General features: G+C 42.5%; 1 protein-coding gene across 7 annotated transcripts in view; it reads right to left on the reverse strand.

The window, feature by feature from the left end:
• LOC134751562 (serine/threonine-protein kinase Wnk-like) overlaps positions 1-20,570 on the reverse strand; it is an 86,411-nt gene that overhangs the window by 18,077 nt on the left and 47,764 nt on the right. For 4 of the 7 annotated variants that reach the window (XM_063687017.1, XM_063687020.1, XM_063687016.1 and 1 more), the window contains 19 exons: positions 17,132-17,228; positions 16,546-16,637; positions 15,331-15,505; positions 14,804-14,824; positions 14,423-14,644; positions 13,704-13,913; positions 12,196-12,330; positions 11,198-11,365; positions 10,489-10,629; positions 9,882-10,084; positions 9,326-9,584; positions 8,540-8,762; positions 7,135-7,238; positions 6,305-6,409; positions 5,487-5,630; positions 4,300-4,555; positions 3,028-3,647; positions 2,474-2,628; positions 696-847 (listed from right to left, as the gene is read on the reverse strand). In XM_063687017.1, the coding sequence (XP_063543087.1) occupies positions 696-847; positions 2,474-2,628; positions 3,028-3,647; positions 4,300-4,555; positions 5,487-5,630; positions 6,305-6,409; positions 7,135-7,238; positions 8,540-8,762; positions 9,326-9,584; positions 9,882-10,084; positions 10,489-10,629; positions 11,198-11,365; positions 12,196-12,330; positions 13,704-13,913; positions 14,423-14,644; positions 14,804-14,824; positions 15,331-15,505; positions 16,546-16,637; positions 17,132-17,228 (3,482 nt within the window). The remainder of the gene's footprint in view (positions 1-695; positions 848-2,473; positions 2,629-3,027; positions 3,648-4,299; positions 4,556-5,486; positions 5,631-6,304; positions 6,410-7,134; positions 7,239-8,539; positions 8,763-9,325; positions 9,585-9,881; positions 10,085-10,488; positions 10,630-11,197; positions 11,366-12,195; positions 12,331-13,703; positions 13,914-14,422; positions 14,645-14,803; positions 14,825-15,330; positions 15,506-16,545; positions 16,638-17,131; positions 17,229-20,570) is intronic. The other 3 variants (XM_063687019.1, XM_063687022.1, XM_063687018.1) reach the window with 2 other exon arrangements.

Raw genomic sequence — 20,570 nt, forward strand, 5'->3', positions numbered from 1 at the left:
AAGCTAAAGACTATAGATTGAATGTGCATTCAACGGAATAAAGCATCATCTCATGTGAAATGACAACTAGAATGATAGATAAAGATAATACACTTGTAACAGAGGGTACACTCATTAATTGACGCACATCAGCACCTATATTCTCCATACCATTTCAAAAGGATTTCAAGAAAAAGTTGAAAACTTCATACAATTAAAGGTTTACCCTCTTAAACTTATTGAAGGATCAATCAAAAGTTCGCATTTTGTGTCGAGTATCCTTGTGCGTTTTGTTGACTTTTGCGTGCTAAGGGTCTGCCACCTAGTGGCCTAAATCGGCAACATGACATTGATACTTCGCGTCAATAAGCAGGAAGCTCTTGTGCTGTACGCTACAATAGTCCACTACCATTTGGACGCCAAGAGCCACTAAATAGGTCGTGTGTTGTCGTGCCTGCCATGCCAGCGACCACTAAAGTGGTCATGGCGGACGCTGTCAAAGCAATTGTCCTGCTGACAGATAAGGTTTATATTAGTTATTCACTAGTCGAGATATTGGCGTGTAAGCCACGTCTTTGACGCTTGAGGAAAAGCGTTCAAAAGGTTAATACATTTTTTAATTGTTTTAAAGTGTTAGTTGTTAATCTCATGTCATGGAGTCTGATTTAGACCCCAAGATGGCAGATCCCCTGCATCACATCGAGTAAGCCACGTACAGAGAGAGCTATGGTGGGCTTGATCGGAGTAGTTACCAGGCTGCGAGCACGCGTTGTTGAGGAGCGAGTTGTGCAGCATGAGGTCGGGCTGCGGGTAGGCCGGCTGGTTCAGCAGCCCCAGCAGGTTCGGCCCGGACAGGTTCTGCTGTTGGCTAACGAAACAAGGCACGTTACTTCACTGTAAGGCTTTGGGCTCTGGTTGACGCAATAGGCTTAATGACTAATTTTTATTTAATCAGGTTTGTTTTTGGGATCCAATGTCTATATGGGACCCATTGCATTAAAGCAATACAGAAGTCAGAAACGATAAGTGAACGTGACGTCAATGTCACTGAGAGCCCATCTTGAATGTATGGAAAAAAGGTAGGATTGCGATTTTGTCGGTGAAATGTTGCGTTTATGCATATAGCTATACAATCCTTTTTTGGATAAAATGCAAGGAATCAGTATATTTATTTTATTCCTTTTTGGAAGTTAAAAAATACTTTAAATTTTGAAACTTTTAGATCCTGTATTTATTTATCATTTCCATATATTATTTGAATATCCACATTATTCACGTATACATATACATATACGTCATCTGTTATAAATATACTAAAAAATAAATTTAATATTTGCTTCCCAATTAAAACCGTGTTTAATAAAAAAAGAGAATCGTGGGTGACGAACGAAACTTACAACCTAAAAAACCTACTGTTTGAAATAATAGACTTAGGAAGACGTTTTCCCAATAACGAGAAACTAAATTTAATTATTTCCAGTATGAACACCAAATACATTAGTCTACTTAACTCAAAAAAAGCCGAGTTCTACACAAAAAAAATAAAAAACAATCCGAACACCGTGAAATCCATGTGGGGAGTATTAAACAGGAAAAGAGGCAAAACGTGCAACAATCAACTCGATTTTACAGAGGTAATTACCGACTTAGATGGAAACAAATTTAAAACAAAAAAGGCGGCAGCCGATGCTATAAACAAACGGTTTGCCGGAGCGGCGGCGGCCTGTAGCGCGACACCTGCTGACGTGCCGCGCGCACTCGCTGCCGCCGTTCGGGCGATAGGCCGTGACCCTCAATGTCACTCCGCGAGGCCATTGTTCAAGTCGTTGGGAATACTTACGCTGCCCTCGCTTCTAATAATGCAAATGGCAATAAATACACGTGATGAAGTAGACTCCAATCCAATCATCGAAGCCCCGCGTAGGTACGCAACGCGCAGCGCGCGCGCCGGAATGCTGCCACTCGCATCGCACAAACTTGCGAAAACTAAAAAGCTATCACATGTTATGGGTCGAAAAGTGTATAATTGCCTTCCGCGTGAAATTGTTACTGCAAAAAGTGCGTCAATGTTTAAAACTAAACTCAGACAATGGCTCCTCGAGCAGACGTTCTATGACCACAAAGAGCTTTTTATAAGTAAACCCATGTCATAGAATAAGAATAATATTGTATAATACCTACATATTGTAGTACCTATTGACTTGTAATTTTATATTATTAATAAATGATGATTATGATTATTATTATTGTGATAAATTGCTCATTTGCTGTCTATTTCACTAGATTTTGTTTCCTAATTAGGCGTAGTGTCAAGTTCGCGGAAACAGCAACATATGTAGGCCATAGTGATCGACATTTATTGTTAGATACTCCCTAAAAACGTAAAATAATGTATGAAACTAGCAAATGTTTAACGTGATTTTGAGGTTCGTCTTACAGTTGCAAGTCGTTCAGATGGAGTATGGCAAGTAAGTTACAATAGTTGATCACTCACTTCATGATGTTCTGTTTGAGCAGCATCCGCTGTATGTTCTCCGCGTTAGGGTAGGAGTCCACCGGCTGAGCGGGGAAGGCCAGGCGGCTCGCGAGCTGCTCCTGCTGGCTCACAGCGGCGTTCAGACCGAGCTCTCCGCCCATTGGTGTGCCCACCTAATTGATTAATAAATATTGTATTGTGTTTCTTGTTACTAGAATCTGTCTCTTCTCTGCACCGATTTAGCAAGCGACAAGAAGCGGCAAGAGTTGTAGCTTGGTCTCTGCTACCGAAATTATAAATTTTGAATTGTAGAAAAAAATATATAAAAATTACAATTTCAACCGAGATTTCAACTCGCGGCTCTAAGATTTCGGCTCTCGCCAACGCATTCCTTTACTCGATTGTTTCCATCATTTATCCTATAGATAGATCATTCTCCAAAGCTCTAAGGTTTTCTTTAACTTTAGTAGTAAACAAAATAAAACCTTTTCAACCGGACGAACTTCTATATGTCTTAAAAAATAATTTACAAAGTATTTGCAATCATCAATCAATGCATACAAACAACTAACTTGACTCAGTCCCAGCAGCGGCGTGTCCGTCGCGATCTGCAGCGGCGTCGTCAAGTTCGGCTGCAGAGTGTTCAGCAGCGGAGCGATATTCTGGAACGTCGGCAGCGGCTGCGGAATACTCGGTATCGTCGGCATAGCGGGCATCGCCTGCACCGGCGCCGGGATACCGCCGGGTACATTCGGTATACTATTCTGTATACTATTAGGTATACTATTGGGTATACTATTAGGCATATTATTAGGTATACTATTGGGTATGCTACTAGTCGGCGCGCTGCTCAATTCCTGCGGCCTATGATCTTGAGTTTGCGGCGCGTGCGAAAGCTGCGGTGCGGAGTACTGATGCGTAGGAAGGGATTCTTTCTGCGGTTCTTTATCGAGCCCGTTGACTTCGGGCTTAGGTTCCTTAGCGACTTCGGAGTAGAGCTTCTGGTCGGGTTTGTCGGGTTCGACGTCGTGTTGGCCGGACGGGGCGGGCTGCGCGCGCGCGCCGGGCACGACGGGGCTGACGACGAAGCGGGAGATCTTGCGCGCGGGCGCGGCGGGCTTCTTGTCGCCGTTCTGAGATTCTGAGGTCGCGCGATCGGGCGCCGCGGATCCGCCGTCGGATTGATTGGAACCTAAAGAAAATACATTTTAATCGTTTTTTTTTACAAAAATTTTTTTATAAGTACTTAAATTTAAACAGAATTTCATGAAATAGTAAATAACTAGTAGAACCTAGTAGTAGTAGTAACTAGTAGTAGTAGTAGTAGTAACTAGTAGTAGTAGTAGTTTTAACTAATAGTAGTAGTAGTAACTAGTAGTAGTAGTAGTAACTAATAGTAGTAGTAGTAACTAGTAGTAGTAGTAGTAGTAACTAGTAGTAGTAGTAGTTTTAACTAATAGTAGTAGTAGTAACTAGTAGTAGTAGTAGTAACTAATAGTAGTAGTAGTAACTAATAGTAGTAGTAGTAACTAGTAGTAGTAGGAGTGAATGACTGTGTATTTTCAATGCAATTTTTTTTGCTTCACTAATCGAGATCGGCTCACAAGGCTGCTACAATTAACATCCTCCTGACTGCGCCAGTTAAGTACGTTGAAAAGCACAGAAGCTGATAAAATTACGGAGGGTGTTTAAACCTAAGTTTATAATAATTAAACAGGATAATATTAAACTAAGCGCAATAATGGTCACCGGAAGAGAGAGAGGGCGGATCGTCAATACTGGCCGGAGTGGTAGGAAACTTTGCCAGCCTTTAGTAAAAGCCGTCAACATATGGCATACCATACCTATAGACGAGGCGGTGCTGATCTTCCTGGCGATGTTATCTATGTGGCTGGGCTTGGGTGGCGGCTCGTGCTGGGGCGGGGCGGGCGGGGCGGGCAGGCCGGGGGGAGGGGCGGGCAGGCCGGGGGGCGGGTCGAGCGCGAGGTCGGCGAGGGGCAGGTGGTCGGCGCTGGCGGTGGGCGTGGTGCACTCCGAGTTGTCCTGGTTCGAGTCCGTCAGGTTCTCCTCGCGCTCCGTCGTCTCGCTGTCGTAGTCAATCTGTTAACCGAACGTTTGTTATTGCGAAGACATTTCTATTTACCTTCTAGCTTGACCGACCGACAGGGCTCGGAACCGGTATTTTTAAAAAACCCCGAAATAGCCCAATATTTTGATTTTTTTTTATGCTCATTACGTAGGGCTGAATCATGTATTTAGGAAACAATTTTGCATTATTAAAACGTCCCATTAAAAATGAAATTATAAACAAAAGAACGTAATCATACCGGTATTTTTGTATGGAGCAAATACCGGTAGCCGACCCCTGCCGACCGATCTATCCCTTGAGTACAAAATTTGTACAAAAGTGGAATGATTGGACTATTGAAGCGCGTCAGTCGAATCGAAGTGTAACGTATTCTGACAAAATAAACATTTCTATTATATTCTATTCTATCACCATTTTACTACCTAGCATATACACGGTGGCTAAAAAATAAGTGCATTCCTGTTGCCAGGGAGGTTTTGGGATTATACTGAGCAACTTTTACTATGGGAACAACCCCGAAATCGCGAAAAAAAATTTGGCTGTTTCATACATTTTAGTTGGTCCATTTTCTATGGGGGTAAATTTTTTTTTGCAGTTTCGTGGTTGGTCCCATAGTAAAAGTTGCTCAGTATAATCCCAAAACCTCCCTGGCAACGGGAATGCACTTATTTTGTAGCCACCGTGTATACAGCTTACTACAATTCCAAAGAATCGTCAAAATGATAAAGATTATATGTGCCATTTTCAACCAAAAGGGTACTTATTGTCGGTTGTCAATAAGGTGCTATTTCCATACAGCTTCAATTCGAAATCAACCTTATCGACAAGCGACAATGTGGTACCTTTTGGTTGAAAACGTCACATATACTAGAATTATACACATAAAGAAGGCTCACAACAGTAATACAATACATCGTAAGTATGGTTTTACGTTTACCCTACCTTATCTAGCTGCAGGCGGAGTGCAGAATGTTGCGGGTTGAGCACGGGAGTACACCCCGGGTTGGTGACCAGCTGCTGCACGATGTCCTTGATCAGCTCCATGAACGTCATCGCCTGCCAGTCCGGCAGCAGATTATTCGACACCTGGAAACATTACACAAATACACCAATGCTTCTTAATCCCTCAACTTCCAGCACTCCGAGAAGTCAAACACCTCAAATTATTATTATTGCATGTCTATCACAGAACAATAGTGTTCCAGAGCTTTGGGAGGCGTGCGCGGAGCCGAAGCCAACACGTAGAGGCCCTTTTGACACTGAATAATAATAATTACTTCATTTTAGACAGGCAGCTGATGCCGGTACGTCGTAGTTCACTTAACATGACTTTACTGTTTTGGATAGTCTGTCAAGTCTGTTTTACGTAATGGGGTTGGCCGGTCGAAATAATTAGCAGATGGCGCCAGCGTAGCTTGCCCTGTCAATCCCTAGAATTAAATGAAATAAAAATAAAAAAATTAAAATGATTTATTCAGTAGCACAAGTTATTTTACAGGAATCAGGTTGGTGCCTCTTTTTAAGTAAAAAATACCTGTTGTGTCAAATTTTTGATTTTTTAAGGGATTTTTTTAACAGAAAAAGGGGCAAGCTATGATGGCGCCATCTCTGGAAACCTTTGGCAGTTGCCAACCCCATTCCCAGAGTTTTTGACTTTTCACCGCGTGTATCGCATCATCACCATCATTGTAAGAACGTTTTCATATTTTCCGATCCGGTTGTCAATTTATCACAGATTGCTATATTCCTACAGTACTCACCAGATTGGTGGCGATCTCCTCGGGGTTGACGTCGGTGACGTCGAACTTGAACGTCACCGTTTTGGACTTGGACTCCAACTGGCATTCCACGTTCGTCTCCTTCACCTGAACACACCGTTATTTCCTTATTCCTTACACTAATAGTTATTTACGATACAAGTGCGGAAAAGAGGAAATTAGCAACGAGTGGTGATAAATTAAAACACGACCGCAGGGAGTGTTTTAAATCGACACGAGTTGCGAATTACCTATTCGCACGTGTATCGTACAACGTTTAACAGTACATATGACCCTTTAAACTTTCGACATATGCACGAAAAGTGCTCTTTTACGCACTAGTGCGAGAAAGTAGCACCATATGTACTGTAAAATAAGTTATAAATACGACACGACTTTAGGTCGATTTAAAGTTGTCGATTGGGCATTATTTTTTTCATTATTTTACGTATTTGTGAAATCATCACTCAAAATGAATTGGAAAGTTTGTTGTTTCGTTGTAATCTGTTTTTGTTACTTTATAGTCTTTCACACAGTATGACATCGAAATTAGCAAGCCGTATTGCACTAAGCCTGTTATTTCAACCGACTTTGAAAGAGAAGGAGGTGTTCGTAGTATACGTAGTATATTTTTTATAAATGGCACTAAGTTGTGTTGTGTTGATGGAAATGTCGCTTTTTTTTCATTCGGAATACGGGTGTTTTTGTCATCAAATGAGTGTTGCAGATACGAGGTTGAGTAAGTATAGCGGCGATATGTAGACCTCATAATTTAACAAAACGGGATTACAAAGCAATATTTAATTTAAAGTAAAAGTATATGTAAGTGTCACCTCTAGCACGGTAAGCTTGGGCAGCTTGTCCTTCTCCCGCGAGCGCTTCTTCGAGCCGCGGGACTTCTTGTCGCCCGTTATTGGAGATGGAATCGCTGTACCCGCTGAAATACATTTCTAACATTATATAGTTTGTCAAAGGACTGTCTCATTTCAAACATAGACAGAGAGAATCATACTATCTTTGTCTTACACTGGTACTAGCACCCACTGGGAGGCATGGTGGAAGAATGAATGCGCGAGCCCATGATGCCCCCATACAACGTCTGAGAGGGTGACGCCGCAGGGGATGTTAAGGCGGTTCCCTGAGCCAGAAGGCGAAAAATCTCCTTATATGATCCTGTTTTTCTAAGAGGCGTTGATATTCGTAGACGTGGAAAAAATATATGTAGTTCTTGACTATATTATCTTTAATATCATAGCTTCCGATACACGAATTATGACACTTCGCTCGATACAATTAATTCCCAAAGTAACCTCTAACTCGAACTTTTAATCCAACTTTACTCGGTTATTTATTATGTGATACTATAAACATAAATAGAAGAAAAAACAATCTTAACTTACATAGTAATTTCATAGCTTTCGAATTTAGATATTGTAGGGTAACGTTTTTAAAACAAATAAAAATCGACAAAATTCGATCAAAATTGACACTTGGCGCGCATGATCTTTCCCGTTCTTTCTTGCGAAATGTGACAGAGACAGCGGCAAACCGATGGAACGGCCTTAAGTGAGTATTCTCCTCCGGTTAGAGGATGTACGGGAGGAGCGAGTCCCACATACCACCCCCCCAATGGGCTTCGCCAGCCCGGGGGTGAGATGCGTAAATGCATTTACCCCTGCGTCAAAAAAAAAGTACTAGCACCAAAAAGAAAAGGATGAGTATAGGTTTTTGTGTTCTTATTTACTGACAATTTGGTTTGACCAACTATATATCATTTTTTATACAGTTACATGATAACAGCGTTATTTTATAGTTTTTACAACGAGAATGACAAAGAATGAATGATGAATTTACTTCTGTTGGTCTCATAAGGCAACGGTGGTATAAAGCGACGTCGGAGCCTTCGAGCGACCTCGAGGCCCAAAGCCGGTTTCTTTAAAGCTGAGCACGGACACGAATCAATGTTCAAGTCTGATAAAACAGCGAGGCCGATGGCAGAGCTTCGTATAAGCCCTGCAGTAGTCCGAAGCGATCCATCAAAGCGCGCTTTTATGCGAGCAGAGCAGAGATCGGACACAAACCAAAGGTCACTATGGTTATTGGTTACACCTGTTAAAGCTCGAGGCCGAAGGAATGTTCGGAGTGTCTAAACGCGGCAACCTTTCGTACTCGCAAGCCAAGCTACAGGAGAGCAGAGGACATGAAACATTGAACAAGCATGTGTTATACAAGTCTCACCTTCCTGGCTGTCCTGTTTCTCCTCCACAGAGGCGAGGTCAGGCTGGCGTATGGCGGCCTCGTGAGTGGCTCCCGAGGGGAATTCCGTCAACGGCGTGTGGAATTGTTCTTTATTGCTGCCGTTGGCTGATCCGTTTTCAGGCTCGGGTAGGTTTAAAGCTTGGGGCGCTTCGGAGACCGCTGGTCGAACCTCTTGAGGCAACGAGTTAGGTATCGCCAGCTCCTACAACAATTAAGTTAGTAATAAAATATTTCATTCGCGATTGGAAACTTCTTTGTATGACATGAAAGTGCAAGTTAATAATTAGAGGCGGTTTTACCATTGTAAAACTTCATCTAAATACCTTTTGGTTAGGAGTTAAAGAAAAATAACCATCACATATAATACGCAGCATTATTGATTTAAAATTAAAACAACATCGGGATTCCGCCATTCACGAAGCTTTTACTATTAAGAGTACTTTAAATCGCATTCTACGGTGCTTCCTAGTGTGAATAAAAGTTAAAACAAATATTAAAGATTTACCTGTGCTACTGAACTCTACACCGTCTGCGGCACAGAACTTTGCACCGACTGTGGCACAGAACTTTGCACCGACTGTGGCACATTAATAAAGAATAAAGAATTGGACGTCAACTGCGCCACTTATTCAACTTGCACCATCTGGTTCTGGTAGTGCATGACGTTGTGGATGGGCTGCGACTGGGCGGGCTGGTACATCAGCAGCGTGTTTCTACAATGCTTTCTAGTACGAATAAGAGTTGAAAGAAAAATAAATGACATACCTGCGGTACTGAATTGGGCACAGACTGTGGCACAGAACTCTGCACCGTCTGCGGCACTGTACTTTGCACCGACTGTGGCACACTGGGCGCCATCTGCGCCACTTGTTCCACTTGCTGCTCCATCTGGTTCTGGTTCTGGTAGTGCACGACGTTGTGGATGGGTTGGGACTGGGCGGGCTGGTACATCTGCAGCGGGTTCGTGGCGTAATTCTGCACCGGAGTGCCTTCATGACTAGATATCTGCCGGTCGCCCGCGAGGCTGCAAAAACAATATAATATTTATATCTGTTTAAGAAAAAAAATTGGGAATATGATAATTAAAACAACAGGGTCTAGCCGTCATAAGTCATATCATAACGACAACGTGGAGTGCCCCGATTTAAGCTAACGATTTTTACACATTATTATTTAATTTAACGGGACTTAATCGCGTATACTTAAGCCTCATGCATCTGCTGGTACTCCTCAGATCCGTGATGCAGCTGCAAATGTTGGTTGTAGTGGTTCATACTTTTTCTAGTATGCAATACTCGAGTTTTGTTTCCTTACAAACTACCTAAAGTTCATCATATTGTGAGGCAGCGACTGCCCCTGCATCTGATGCATCTGGTGGTACTCCTCAGGAGCCTTCTGCATCTGCTGCAGCTCCAAATACTGGTTGTACTGCTCCACCGACATCTGCGTTTGGAGGGGTTTTTGGTATTCGTTGACTAGTTGATCGTGCACGTCCGCGGAGCTGATCTGACTTTGTTCGGAGCACTGGAAATGAAAATAATTGCTTAATGTGGATATATAAGTAATAATATATGGTCTATTTTATATCCTACGATACTAAAACGATAGTTTGATTTGCCATTTTACTACAACCATCCTGCTTTTGGACTAATTTCGTACTAAAATGACAACGAATTGCGAATTGCGCCATTCTAGCATCTGGAATGCAAAAACACTGTTTAGTTTTAATTGTTCTAGTTTCGAGGGCAAAGTTCAGGCAGCGCCTTCATCAGAAGCCAAAGACCGTACTGCAGGAGGAAAAAGATTATTGCCAAAGCGTGATAAGAAGGTGGGAGGAAACTCCAAAATTGTGATTTTGAGCCAAAGGCCAACTTAGAGCCAAAGGAGCAAAGATACAGGTTGCAGCTGTTACAGTAGTAGGGTTTTACCTGTCGCTGGTACATGGGTCTCTGCGCTCGCAGCATCTCCTCGACCTTGAGCTGCTGCTGCCCCATGAGCTGCTGTTTTTGAGCGTATAACGCCAGGTTCTGCTGGTCGAGGAGGTTCTGCTGCGATTGCAGTTGCATTTCCTGAAATTTTATTAACAACGTTAATTAAAAATGTCCGTAATATTATGGTCAAATGTAAAATAACAAAATAATGAAAATAACTTGTAAGATTGAGTACAGAAAATAAATTATAAGTTTGAGAATCAATAGGGTATTAGACTGACTTGTTAAATCAGTTTTTTTTTCGCCTTTCAAAAGCTACTATGGAATTTATATGAAACACAGAACAAGAGACGTCACGGTCAAGTTACCTACTCTCAGTTCAGTTCATTTATTTTACTACTACTTTGCTCCGACTACTACTTTTTATACTTTTATCCGATTTAAAAGAAATTGCGTCAAAAAATAACTTCAGTCACCGTTTTTCTAATAATTTTCTTGTACATTATGGCGTGAAATAATTGATTTTCAACACAGTCAACATCCCTATTGACCCTATTGTGTGTCCCAGAAAAAAAGTAGATTTCCCAAGTTGGCGGAAGTTTGTGTCGTAAAAAACGTGAAATGGCCTAAACATAAAAACGCCCTATTTTGTGCTGCAATATTGCTAGTGCGTTATCATCTGCTGCTGTTGTACACCTGCACCGACCTGCTGCGCGAGGTACTGCTGCTGCTGGAGGGTGCGGATGTGCTGGGGGGAGAGTGTCTGTCCCGGGACCTGCAGCTGCTGGTGCGCCATCATCTGCTGCTGTAGGGCCAGCTGTTGCTGGGCCACCATGTGCTTCTGCATGTTGAGCTGCTGCTGCGCCTGGTTCACCTGGAAGTCACGAGGTTTTAGAATAACAGCCATTTTAAGATTGGTTTGACCGCGCGAGTTCGAAGTGTCTTAGTTGCAGCTTGGGCAAAAATGCTTTCTCAGCCTATTCTCGTGAAATAATGTGAGCAGGTTCGATAATTCAGGTCAATGTGGGGAAGGCCATCTACGGGGTATTTCACCGCTTCCAACTCTTGCGTTAGTACCAACATTTGTTCAGCAACTTTTTAAAATTGTGAAATTTTTAGATTATACCTTTTTCATACTAATTAAATGTTATTTTCAATGTTGCTTGTCACCCTTTAAACATAACAAATTTTGCAATACATTGCGTCTTAGAATAAACTTTAAAGTGTAATGAAAACCAAAACACGTTATTTTTAAAAGTTGCTGAACAAATGTTGGTCAGTTTGAGGATTACAGCCTCCAGTTTAATTTAATGTTCCTGTTACAGGAAACACCCGGTATGGTTTTTCAACTCTTTTTGAAAATTTGCAACATGGCGGAGCCATTTAATATAATAAAAAATAAAATAAAAATAGCCTTTATTTCAGACAATTACATGGTTTCACTTGTTACCTTTGTATATTACATCTTAATTATTTATTATAATAAGGTTGTCTGTATGCCTTTTGTTGGCAAAGGCCTCCCCCAATTCTTTCCATATCTCTCTTTCTAGTGCTAATGTTGTCCAGCATCCACCTGCTTCCTTCTTTATTTCGTCAACCCATCTTCTTTTGGGTTTACCACGTTTTCTTTTCAGGTGTTTTGTAAACCAGAACATTACTGTTTTGGACCATTTTCCGCATTTAATATAGTAAGAGCAATATTACCTGTTGTTGAGCCTGCGCGACTTGTTGACTCTGCGCTAAGATGTTGGGGTCCACCTGGAGAATATTCTGGGGGATGTACTGCGCCTGCTGGTACAGCTGGTTCTGTTGCATTTGCAGCATCTGCTCTTGTTGCTGCTGTAAAAATAAAACAGTCATTTAGTCATTTATTCAATATTGCATTGTCATGTACATAATAAGGTGTTACATTTTATATAGCCAGTTCATGACACCCTGTAGGGGCACACAATAGTACAGTTTTTCTATTCTATTAATTCTAATTTACACATTGCAATTAAGGTAACATAATAAAATTAACATATTAGCGTATCAGTGGTTTAGTAACCTATTAAGTATAGTTATAGTAACATAGTAAGAGACGATTCATTTCCACCACTGCAAAGTTATCACTTTAAAGTAATGAAACGGTGCTGCCAAAAGGATTTTGGAGTGGCATTTTCAGTAATCTAATTTTAATAAGACAATAAATAGATGAAACATCAGCAGGTAAGACGATGTGTCTCATTCGGTTCTGTTACTACTTCGACGTCGGACCACTCGGGAACTGAAGGGTATCTGAGAACCTACCCTACCCTAATCTTAGCAGGTCTTTTATGATGATATTTAAAAGCAGGTCCTGCCAGCGAAGGAAAAAAACACAATCTCTGGGTTCTACAGACAGAGTTGTGAAAATAAATATCTCGTTTATGGGCCCAACTGATACGACGCCACGGGTGTTTGTTGCTGAGACTTTGGGCCGGTTGCACCAAACTATCTGTCACAGTTAAAGCGTTCACAAAATTTGATTGTATGGGAAGTGTCATAGATCCGACTCCGACTCCTTGCTCGCCTGAAGACTATCAGGCCGCTGCATGATCTGCGCCAGCACGTTCTGGAGGTTCTGGGGTCCAGCTGGTTGGGGGCTACAATCCTGCTGCAGCTACTCCTGCTGCTGCGGCTGCTGCTCAGACTCCGACTCCTTGCGCGACTGGAGACTATCAGGCCGCTGGATGATCTGCGCCAGCACGTTCTGAAGGTTCTGGAGCGAGGGGTCCAGCTGCCTGGGGGCTACAGACCTGCTGCAGCTCCTCCTGCTGCTGCGGCTGCTGCTCAGACTCCGACTCCTTGCGCAACCGGAGACTATCAGGCCGCTGGATGATCTGCGCCAGCACGTTCTGAAGGTTCTGGAGCGATGGGTCCAGCTGGCTGGGGGCTACAGACCTGCTGCAGCTCCTCCTGCTGCTGCGGCTGCTGCTCAGACTCCGACTCCTTGCGCGACCGGAGACTATCAGGCCGCTGGATGATCTGCGCCAGCACGTTCTGAAGGTTCTGGAGCGAGGGGTCCAGCTGGCTGGGGGCTACAGACCTGCTGCAGCTTCTCCTGCTGCTGCGGCTGCTGCTCAGACTCCGACTCCTTGCGCGACCAGAGACTATCAGGCCGCTGGATGATCTGCGCCAGCACGTTCTAAAGGCTCTGGAGCGAGGGGTCCAGCTGGCTGGGGGCTACAGACCTGCTGCAGCTCCTCCTGCTGCTGCGGCTGCTGCTCAGACTCCGACTCCTTGCGCGACTGGAGACTATCAGGCCGCTGGATGATCTGCGACAGCACGTTCTGGAGGTTCTGGAGCGAGGGATCCAGCTGGTTGGGAGCTACAGCTGGAGGTGCGATGAAGTTGTCTTGTGTTAGCTGTTCTTCTAGCTGCTTCTGCTGGATGGCCACCGCCTGCAACAAGGTGCTATTGGTGCTTTTGACTTGTAACATTGCTAATACTTTGAAATTATACTTAAAAGTGTGAGTACCAAATTGTGCCCTTGCATGTGCAATCTAGAAATTAGAAATTGGGTGCCTAAGGTGATACGCGTTCTTGGAAATGTCCACTGCTGTAAGATCTGGAGGTTATTTATTACACACCGGCTGCGCTATGATGTTCTGCTGCTTCTGTATAATGTGCTGCTGCAACGCCTTGTGCTGGTTGATGATCTTATTATCCTGATGTAAAACCTGAAGGTAACTCACATACCTGCTGCGCTATGATGATCTGCTGCTATATAATGTGCTGCTGCAACGCCTAGTGCTGGTTGCTGATCTCATTGGGTGGCTGCTGACTAAGCAAGCTGCTCTGCTGCGGATTCAACTGCTGGGTTCCAACATCTGCTGTTGGTTGCGGAGGTTCTACTCCATTAGCACTTGCTGTTTCATGATCTGTAAGACCTGGAGGTTAACCCACACACCTGCTGCGCTATGATGTTCTGCTGCTGCTGTATAATGTGCTGCTGCAACGCCTGGTGCTGGTTGCTGATCTCATTGGCGATGCACTGCTGGTTGAGCAAGCTGTTCTGCTGTGGATCCAACTGTTGGGTTTCCAGCTGTTGCGTCTGATCCAACATCTGCTGCTGATTTCGAAGATTCTGCTCCATCAGGACTTGCTGTTTCATGTTCTGTTCTAGCAAAACCTGGAGGGTAAAATAACTTTTAAGATATATACAGACGATATTATTTGGGATGAAACTGACGCTTTACCTGTCGGAAACATTAAAACTTAGCAGGTTTGGAATGAGGACCTCACTCTTCATGACAGATGCTCATGCATTCGCTAATTGATTGCATCATACCTGTTGTTTATGCAGCTGTTCCTATTGGTAGCATGCGTCAAAATATTGTGTGTTTTAGTTTTAGTTCATAAAATTATAATTCTAACATACCCAAAACGTGAAAAAGTGCCAACATTTCTATTGTGCTTTTAGATTGGGATTCTCTACTGCGAATCACAGAAAAATGCAACAGATAAATATTATCGCTGTACCTGCTGATTCTGCAACTGTTTCTGTGTAGCTGCTGCCACATTACTGCTTACTGTACTGATGTAATCGTTGCTGCAACCGCTGGGCCTGCTGTAACCTGTAATATACCTGCTGTGCAACATCTCCACCAGCTCAAGGTTGCACAGCGTGCTATAGAAAGAGCTTTGCTGGGAGTTTATCTTACCAAGGTTACCGACATTGCTCGAAAATTAGCAAGCTAAAGTGGCAAACGCGTTCTGGAGTGCAGGCGACTACAAACGCGTGGCGCGCTGTAGCTAGATGTGGCAAGTGAGTCCTGCAGTGGACTGGGTAAGATTGAAGATGATATTGATGGTTACCTGCTGGTGCTGCAACAGCTGGTGCTGGGGAGGGGCGGGCGCGGCGGGGGAGAGGCGAGCCTGTTGCCGCAGGTTGTGCTGCAGCAGCTGCATCGCCTCCTCGGTGTACTGCTGCTGAAATTGCTGCTGGAACAGCTGCTGCTGCGCTTGGAGGTACTGAGATTGCTGGTCTAACCTGAAATAGACATTTTTTCTTAATCTTTCCTCCTATATGCAGTAATTATGGTCAGCTACGGGCCAGTTGCATGAAGCTTTTATGCAAAGTAATATTTGTATCCTGCCTATCCTAACCTACGGTGCTCAAACATGGTCATTAACTGAGGCGTTAAAGTCCAAACTCAAGGTTTGCCAGCGAGCGATGGAGCGCAGTATACTAGGTGTTCGCAGAACTGATAGAATCAGAAACACGGAACTGCGCTCCAGAACTCGAGTTGTTGATGTAGGTGTCCAGACCGCTAAGCTTAAGTGGGACTGGGCTGGGCATGTATGCCGCATGCACCCTGAAAGGTGGGCCAAAATGGTTACCGAGTGGGACCCACGGAACACCATAGATGGTGCTGGCCGGGGTGCAGGCAGGCCGAAAAGGAGATGGCGGGACGACTTGGACGCATTTTATCCGGATTGGCGGGACACTACAAACGACAGGGTCGAGTGGAGGAAACGAGGGGAGGCCTTTGCCCAGCAGTGGGACACTAAATTAGGCTAGTAAAACATTTCTTTTAGTTCGACCCAAACCGCCTGAGTTAAGTAGTAGACGTGCGCGACAGTCACGCCACCTACTATCTAATCACTTTACCCCCACCAAAGATACATTGATTGAGTAAGATTGACATTGATTGGGTTGTTGCTTTTTTGTATCTCCTGTGTTTCTTCTGTTTTAATATGTGTGTATTGTGGCAAACGAATAAATGGTTTATCTATCTATCTATCTATCTATCTAAGATGCGTAAAACTTAAGACAATTTCGTGATCCGAATTTGACAGGTAAACGAGATGGCGCTGTACAGCTCCATACATTTTGCGGTAACTGATTGTCAAAAGTTGACGTTTGACAATTCAGTGTCCGCAAAACATATGGCGCAGTACAGTGCCATCTGTTTTGGATGTCAAACTAAGGGCCACATTTTTTTCTTAGACTAACTCTCTATTACAATTAATTATCTTTGCCCCCACCACGCACTTCGCACATAGCCAATAGAATAAGTTAAGACTTACTGCACGGCCGCTAAAGGTTGAGATCCGACGCCGTTTAAAAGTCCAGATGTTACTTCTACAGGTCCAACTTGTTGGTTCTGGATCATTTTAACCTGGAATGTATTCATACGTTTACAGTCCGTTAACTCTCAGAACGACATTCGTTTTTCGGGTAAAATCGGATGTAATCGCGTAATAGAAAATTACACTTTTTTTTTATACCACGTCGGTGGCAATCAAGCATACGCCCCGCCTGATGGTAAGCAGTTACCGTAGCCTATGGACGCCTGCAACACCAGAGATATTACACGCGCGTTGCCGATCCTTTAAAAACCTGTACACTCCTTTTTTGAAGAAGAAGGGAAGGAATGGAAAGATTTGCAAGGTTCTGGTAGGCTTCCGTAGCTCAATTGGTTAAGAGCATCGCACGGATTGCGGAGGTTGCGGGTTTAAATCCTGCCAGAAGTGTAACTTTTTCCATTTTTTCCTTTAATATAAAATTTGGAGTATCGCTCGCAGACGTATCTGCATGTTAAAAAAAAATTGAAAGTTCTTACTGTAAGTTATTAAGTACAAAGTACGAGAAACCCAAGTGGTCCGCACCTACCTGCCTTAGCTGCTGCTCTAATAACATCTGCTGCTGTCTGTCCTGCTCTATCAGCTGCTGGTTGAATAGCATCTGAGTCTTCTTCTCACTCCTCTCCCTGATGACAAACATTTTAAATTGAAAGAGATATACGTACATAATAAATTTCATTTTAGTAATAAGCTTTGTGTACTGTTTCATTTCAACTGTGGTTACTCATAGACAGAGATGGGCAAAATGTAATCGACTAACGATTAACGATTAAGATTACAAGAATTAATTGCGACTGACGATTGAAAACGACGATTGATCAATCTTAGTTGCATAGAGTGCAACTAATTTAGTTGCAACTAAATTAGTTGCCGATTGATTTCGGACAACTAAATTTTGTAATCGACTAATTAGTTAGACTATTTTCTTGCGACTAATGTTAGAAGCAAATTGAATAGAATACCTCGGTATGACTATGTTGACAGACTGATTAGGACATCTTAACGGATGTTTAAAAATAAAATAGTCATGTATTATGAAATAAAACTATGAAAACGGATTATATCGCGTATATTGAATTTATAATACATCCCGACGTTTCGAACCCTTTACAGCGTTCGTGGTACCCACATACTAAAATAATGAACAATCATAGACTATAAACTTTAAGGCTGGTTGTACATGCAAAACCAGCCTTAAAGTTTATAGTCTATGATTGTTCATTATTTTAGTATGTGGGTATTTTTGCACTTTGTAATTTTTCCTCAGTCACCCGTTGACCACGAACGCTGTAAAGGGTTCGAAACGTCGGGATGTATTATAAATTCAATATACGCGATATAATCCGTTTTCATAGTTTTATTTCATGAGTAACTATCGCGGTAACCAAAGACAATATTAGTCATGTATTACTTACGATATTTTGACCGTTTCTAAGGAGTGAGATCTGTTCTCACTATTATTTTGCTACTAAAGTAAGTAAGTTTAATGACCACACGTTGAAAACAAAATAGACCGCGTAGATAATAAACAACATGCAGATGTGTCATTCAATAGAACGTGTTATTTTTAGAAGATGTGTCGGCACTTGCACCAAAATGCAACAAACAACTTCCAGTTCCAGGTAAGTAGGATTATCCCATTGTTTTGTCACCGCGTGACACTAAAAAGAGTTTTACTATTGTCAGAGACAGCAAAATATTGATAGTTTCTATGTCTAAGATTTACTCAGTATCGTATAATTCAAAGTATTAATAATGCACCAACCTACTTTATTGTTTGCGATTTGTAAACAATGCAGTTTTTCGCTATTTGTCGTTATTACCAATATATCGTTATAATAATATTATGGCATTATTTGCATTGTCATTCAAGCATTTCAAATTAAACGTGTATACATAATTTTAGGTCAATCGGATGAAGACATCTGCTTCAAATAAGTCGCAAAATTCTACCCAAACTAACATAGTTACAACATACGAGTACCTCCGTATGTTACATACATACGTACTTGTAGTTACATATTGCAAGATAAAAAATGCAAAAACGGGCGACTACGTAGTTTGAATATAGATTTAATCGTGAAATTTAGTCGATTGAAACTAAAACTAATTTAGTTGTTAGTCGAACATTCTCACAACTAATTTAATCGCAACTAAATTAATCGCGATTAAAAAATGACGATTGATATTTTTAATCGATTGATTAGTTAACTAAAAGATTAATCGATTAATGCCCATCTCTGCTCATAGAGTACGTCTGAATGTCTGCCAAATTAAACCGGTTTGACAGTACTGGCTTCCGTCGGCTTTTATCGCAGACTAACTTTCTACAGACATCTACTACTAATCGAGATGTTTCTAACAAACCTCAATGACGTTGCGTTGTTTCACGAAAGAATTCGTCTGGCCACCTTTAGTCTCCGCCATCAGATTAGATCGAAGCATTGTGACTGGTCTTTCATAAATACTTTTTTTTTTTTTAATAGCCTGTAGTGTCCCACTGCTGGGCAAAGGCCTCTTGATTTCCATGACTCCCGTTGTTGACCTGTTTCCGGCCAGTTATTAGTGAAGGTGTCTAAGTCGTCCCGCCATCTCCGCCTAGGCCTGCTACGTCCGCGCTTCTTTTGCGGCATCCACTTGGTGGCTATACTAGCCCACCTATCCGGATGCATGCGGCAGACGCGACCTCCCCAGTCCCACTTCAGCCTAGCGGTCTTCTCCCCTAAATACGAATAATTTCCGTAAATTAAATACGCGAAAAACCGTAGTCGGGGTTGAAGTTTTTTGCTTGAACTATCGCCATGCCATCGCTTGAGCCATTTCTAGGCTTATAAGTATTATAAATGCGGAGTAGTTACGTGTACACAATTATTTCAGAAAATGAAAATAAAAATGAATGCAGTGGAAATGAGAGCGTTGAGAAGTGTGTGTGGTGTGAGATTACAAGATAGAATTAGGAACAGTGTGATAAGGGAAAAGTGTGGACTGAACGAAGATGTAGTGACAAAAATTGATAAAGGTATGTTGAGATAGTTTGGACACGCGGAAAGAATGAGTGAAAGAAGGCTAACAAAGATAGTGTATAAGGGAAAGGTAGAAACGGGAGTTGGAAGGGGCAGACTTCGGCGGACTTTCTCTGATCAGATCGGGGAATCCTGAAGAAAGGCCACGTCAAGAGCACCTAAACCGGCGAGCGTGTATGAGGAATGTTATGTAAGTGAAGGAAGCGAAAGAGGTATGTCAGGATCGTAGCAAGTGGAAATCCGTGGTCTCTGCTGACCCCTCCGGGAAATAGGCGTGATTATATGTATGTATGTAAAAATAAAAAAATATGATTGGCTGGTTCAACAATTAATATAATAATGCACATACACGCATTAAAATAACAATGGTAATATCGAATCAATAAATAATTTCTAGTCAGCAGCACGCAAGGTCGCCGGTGAACACTAAACAGTTATCGGACGATCAATGTTAAATAATATTAATAATAATAATAATAATAAATTCTTTATTTCGAAGCACTGAGACTCCATAGATGTTAGTTATAAATGTACTTAAAAGCTACGTTAGTTTACCTACAAATATTTACATACAAATTTACACATTCTTAAATGGGGGGGCTGAGTGCTACATGTTTGATTTGTCCAATCCAGTAAATAAGGATTGGACAGTCATATTTAACAGCAAACACATTCAGAATGCTGTTAGTACTATGCCTGACTCGACCCAGCAGGGACACGATTCTCTTTCGCATGATTGCTGCGAATCCGTCCGTCCGCGCCTCACAAAACATGCCGGACGCACTGCACCTGCTGGGTAAGCCCAACAACATTCTGAATGCGTTGTTGTACTGCACTCTGAGGGCGCTATAGGCCCGCTTCGTATGCCGAACCCACAGGCTGCTCGAGTAAAAAGACTGGCAGTACGCTTTAAAGAGTGTCACCTTTACTTCGTGCGTACAACGA

Source organism: Cydia strobilella, chromosome 22 (genome assembly GCF_947568885.1).
Source record: "Cydia strobilella chromosome 22, ilCydStro3.1, whole genome shotgun sequence".
In the NCBI taxonomy this organism is placed as follows: domain Eukaryota; kingdom Metazoa; phylum Arthropoda; class Insecta; order Lepidoptera; family Tortricidae; genus Cydia; species Cydia strobilella.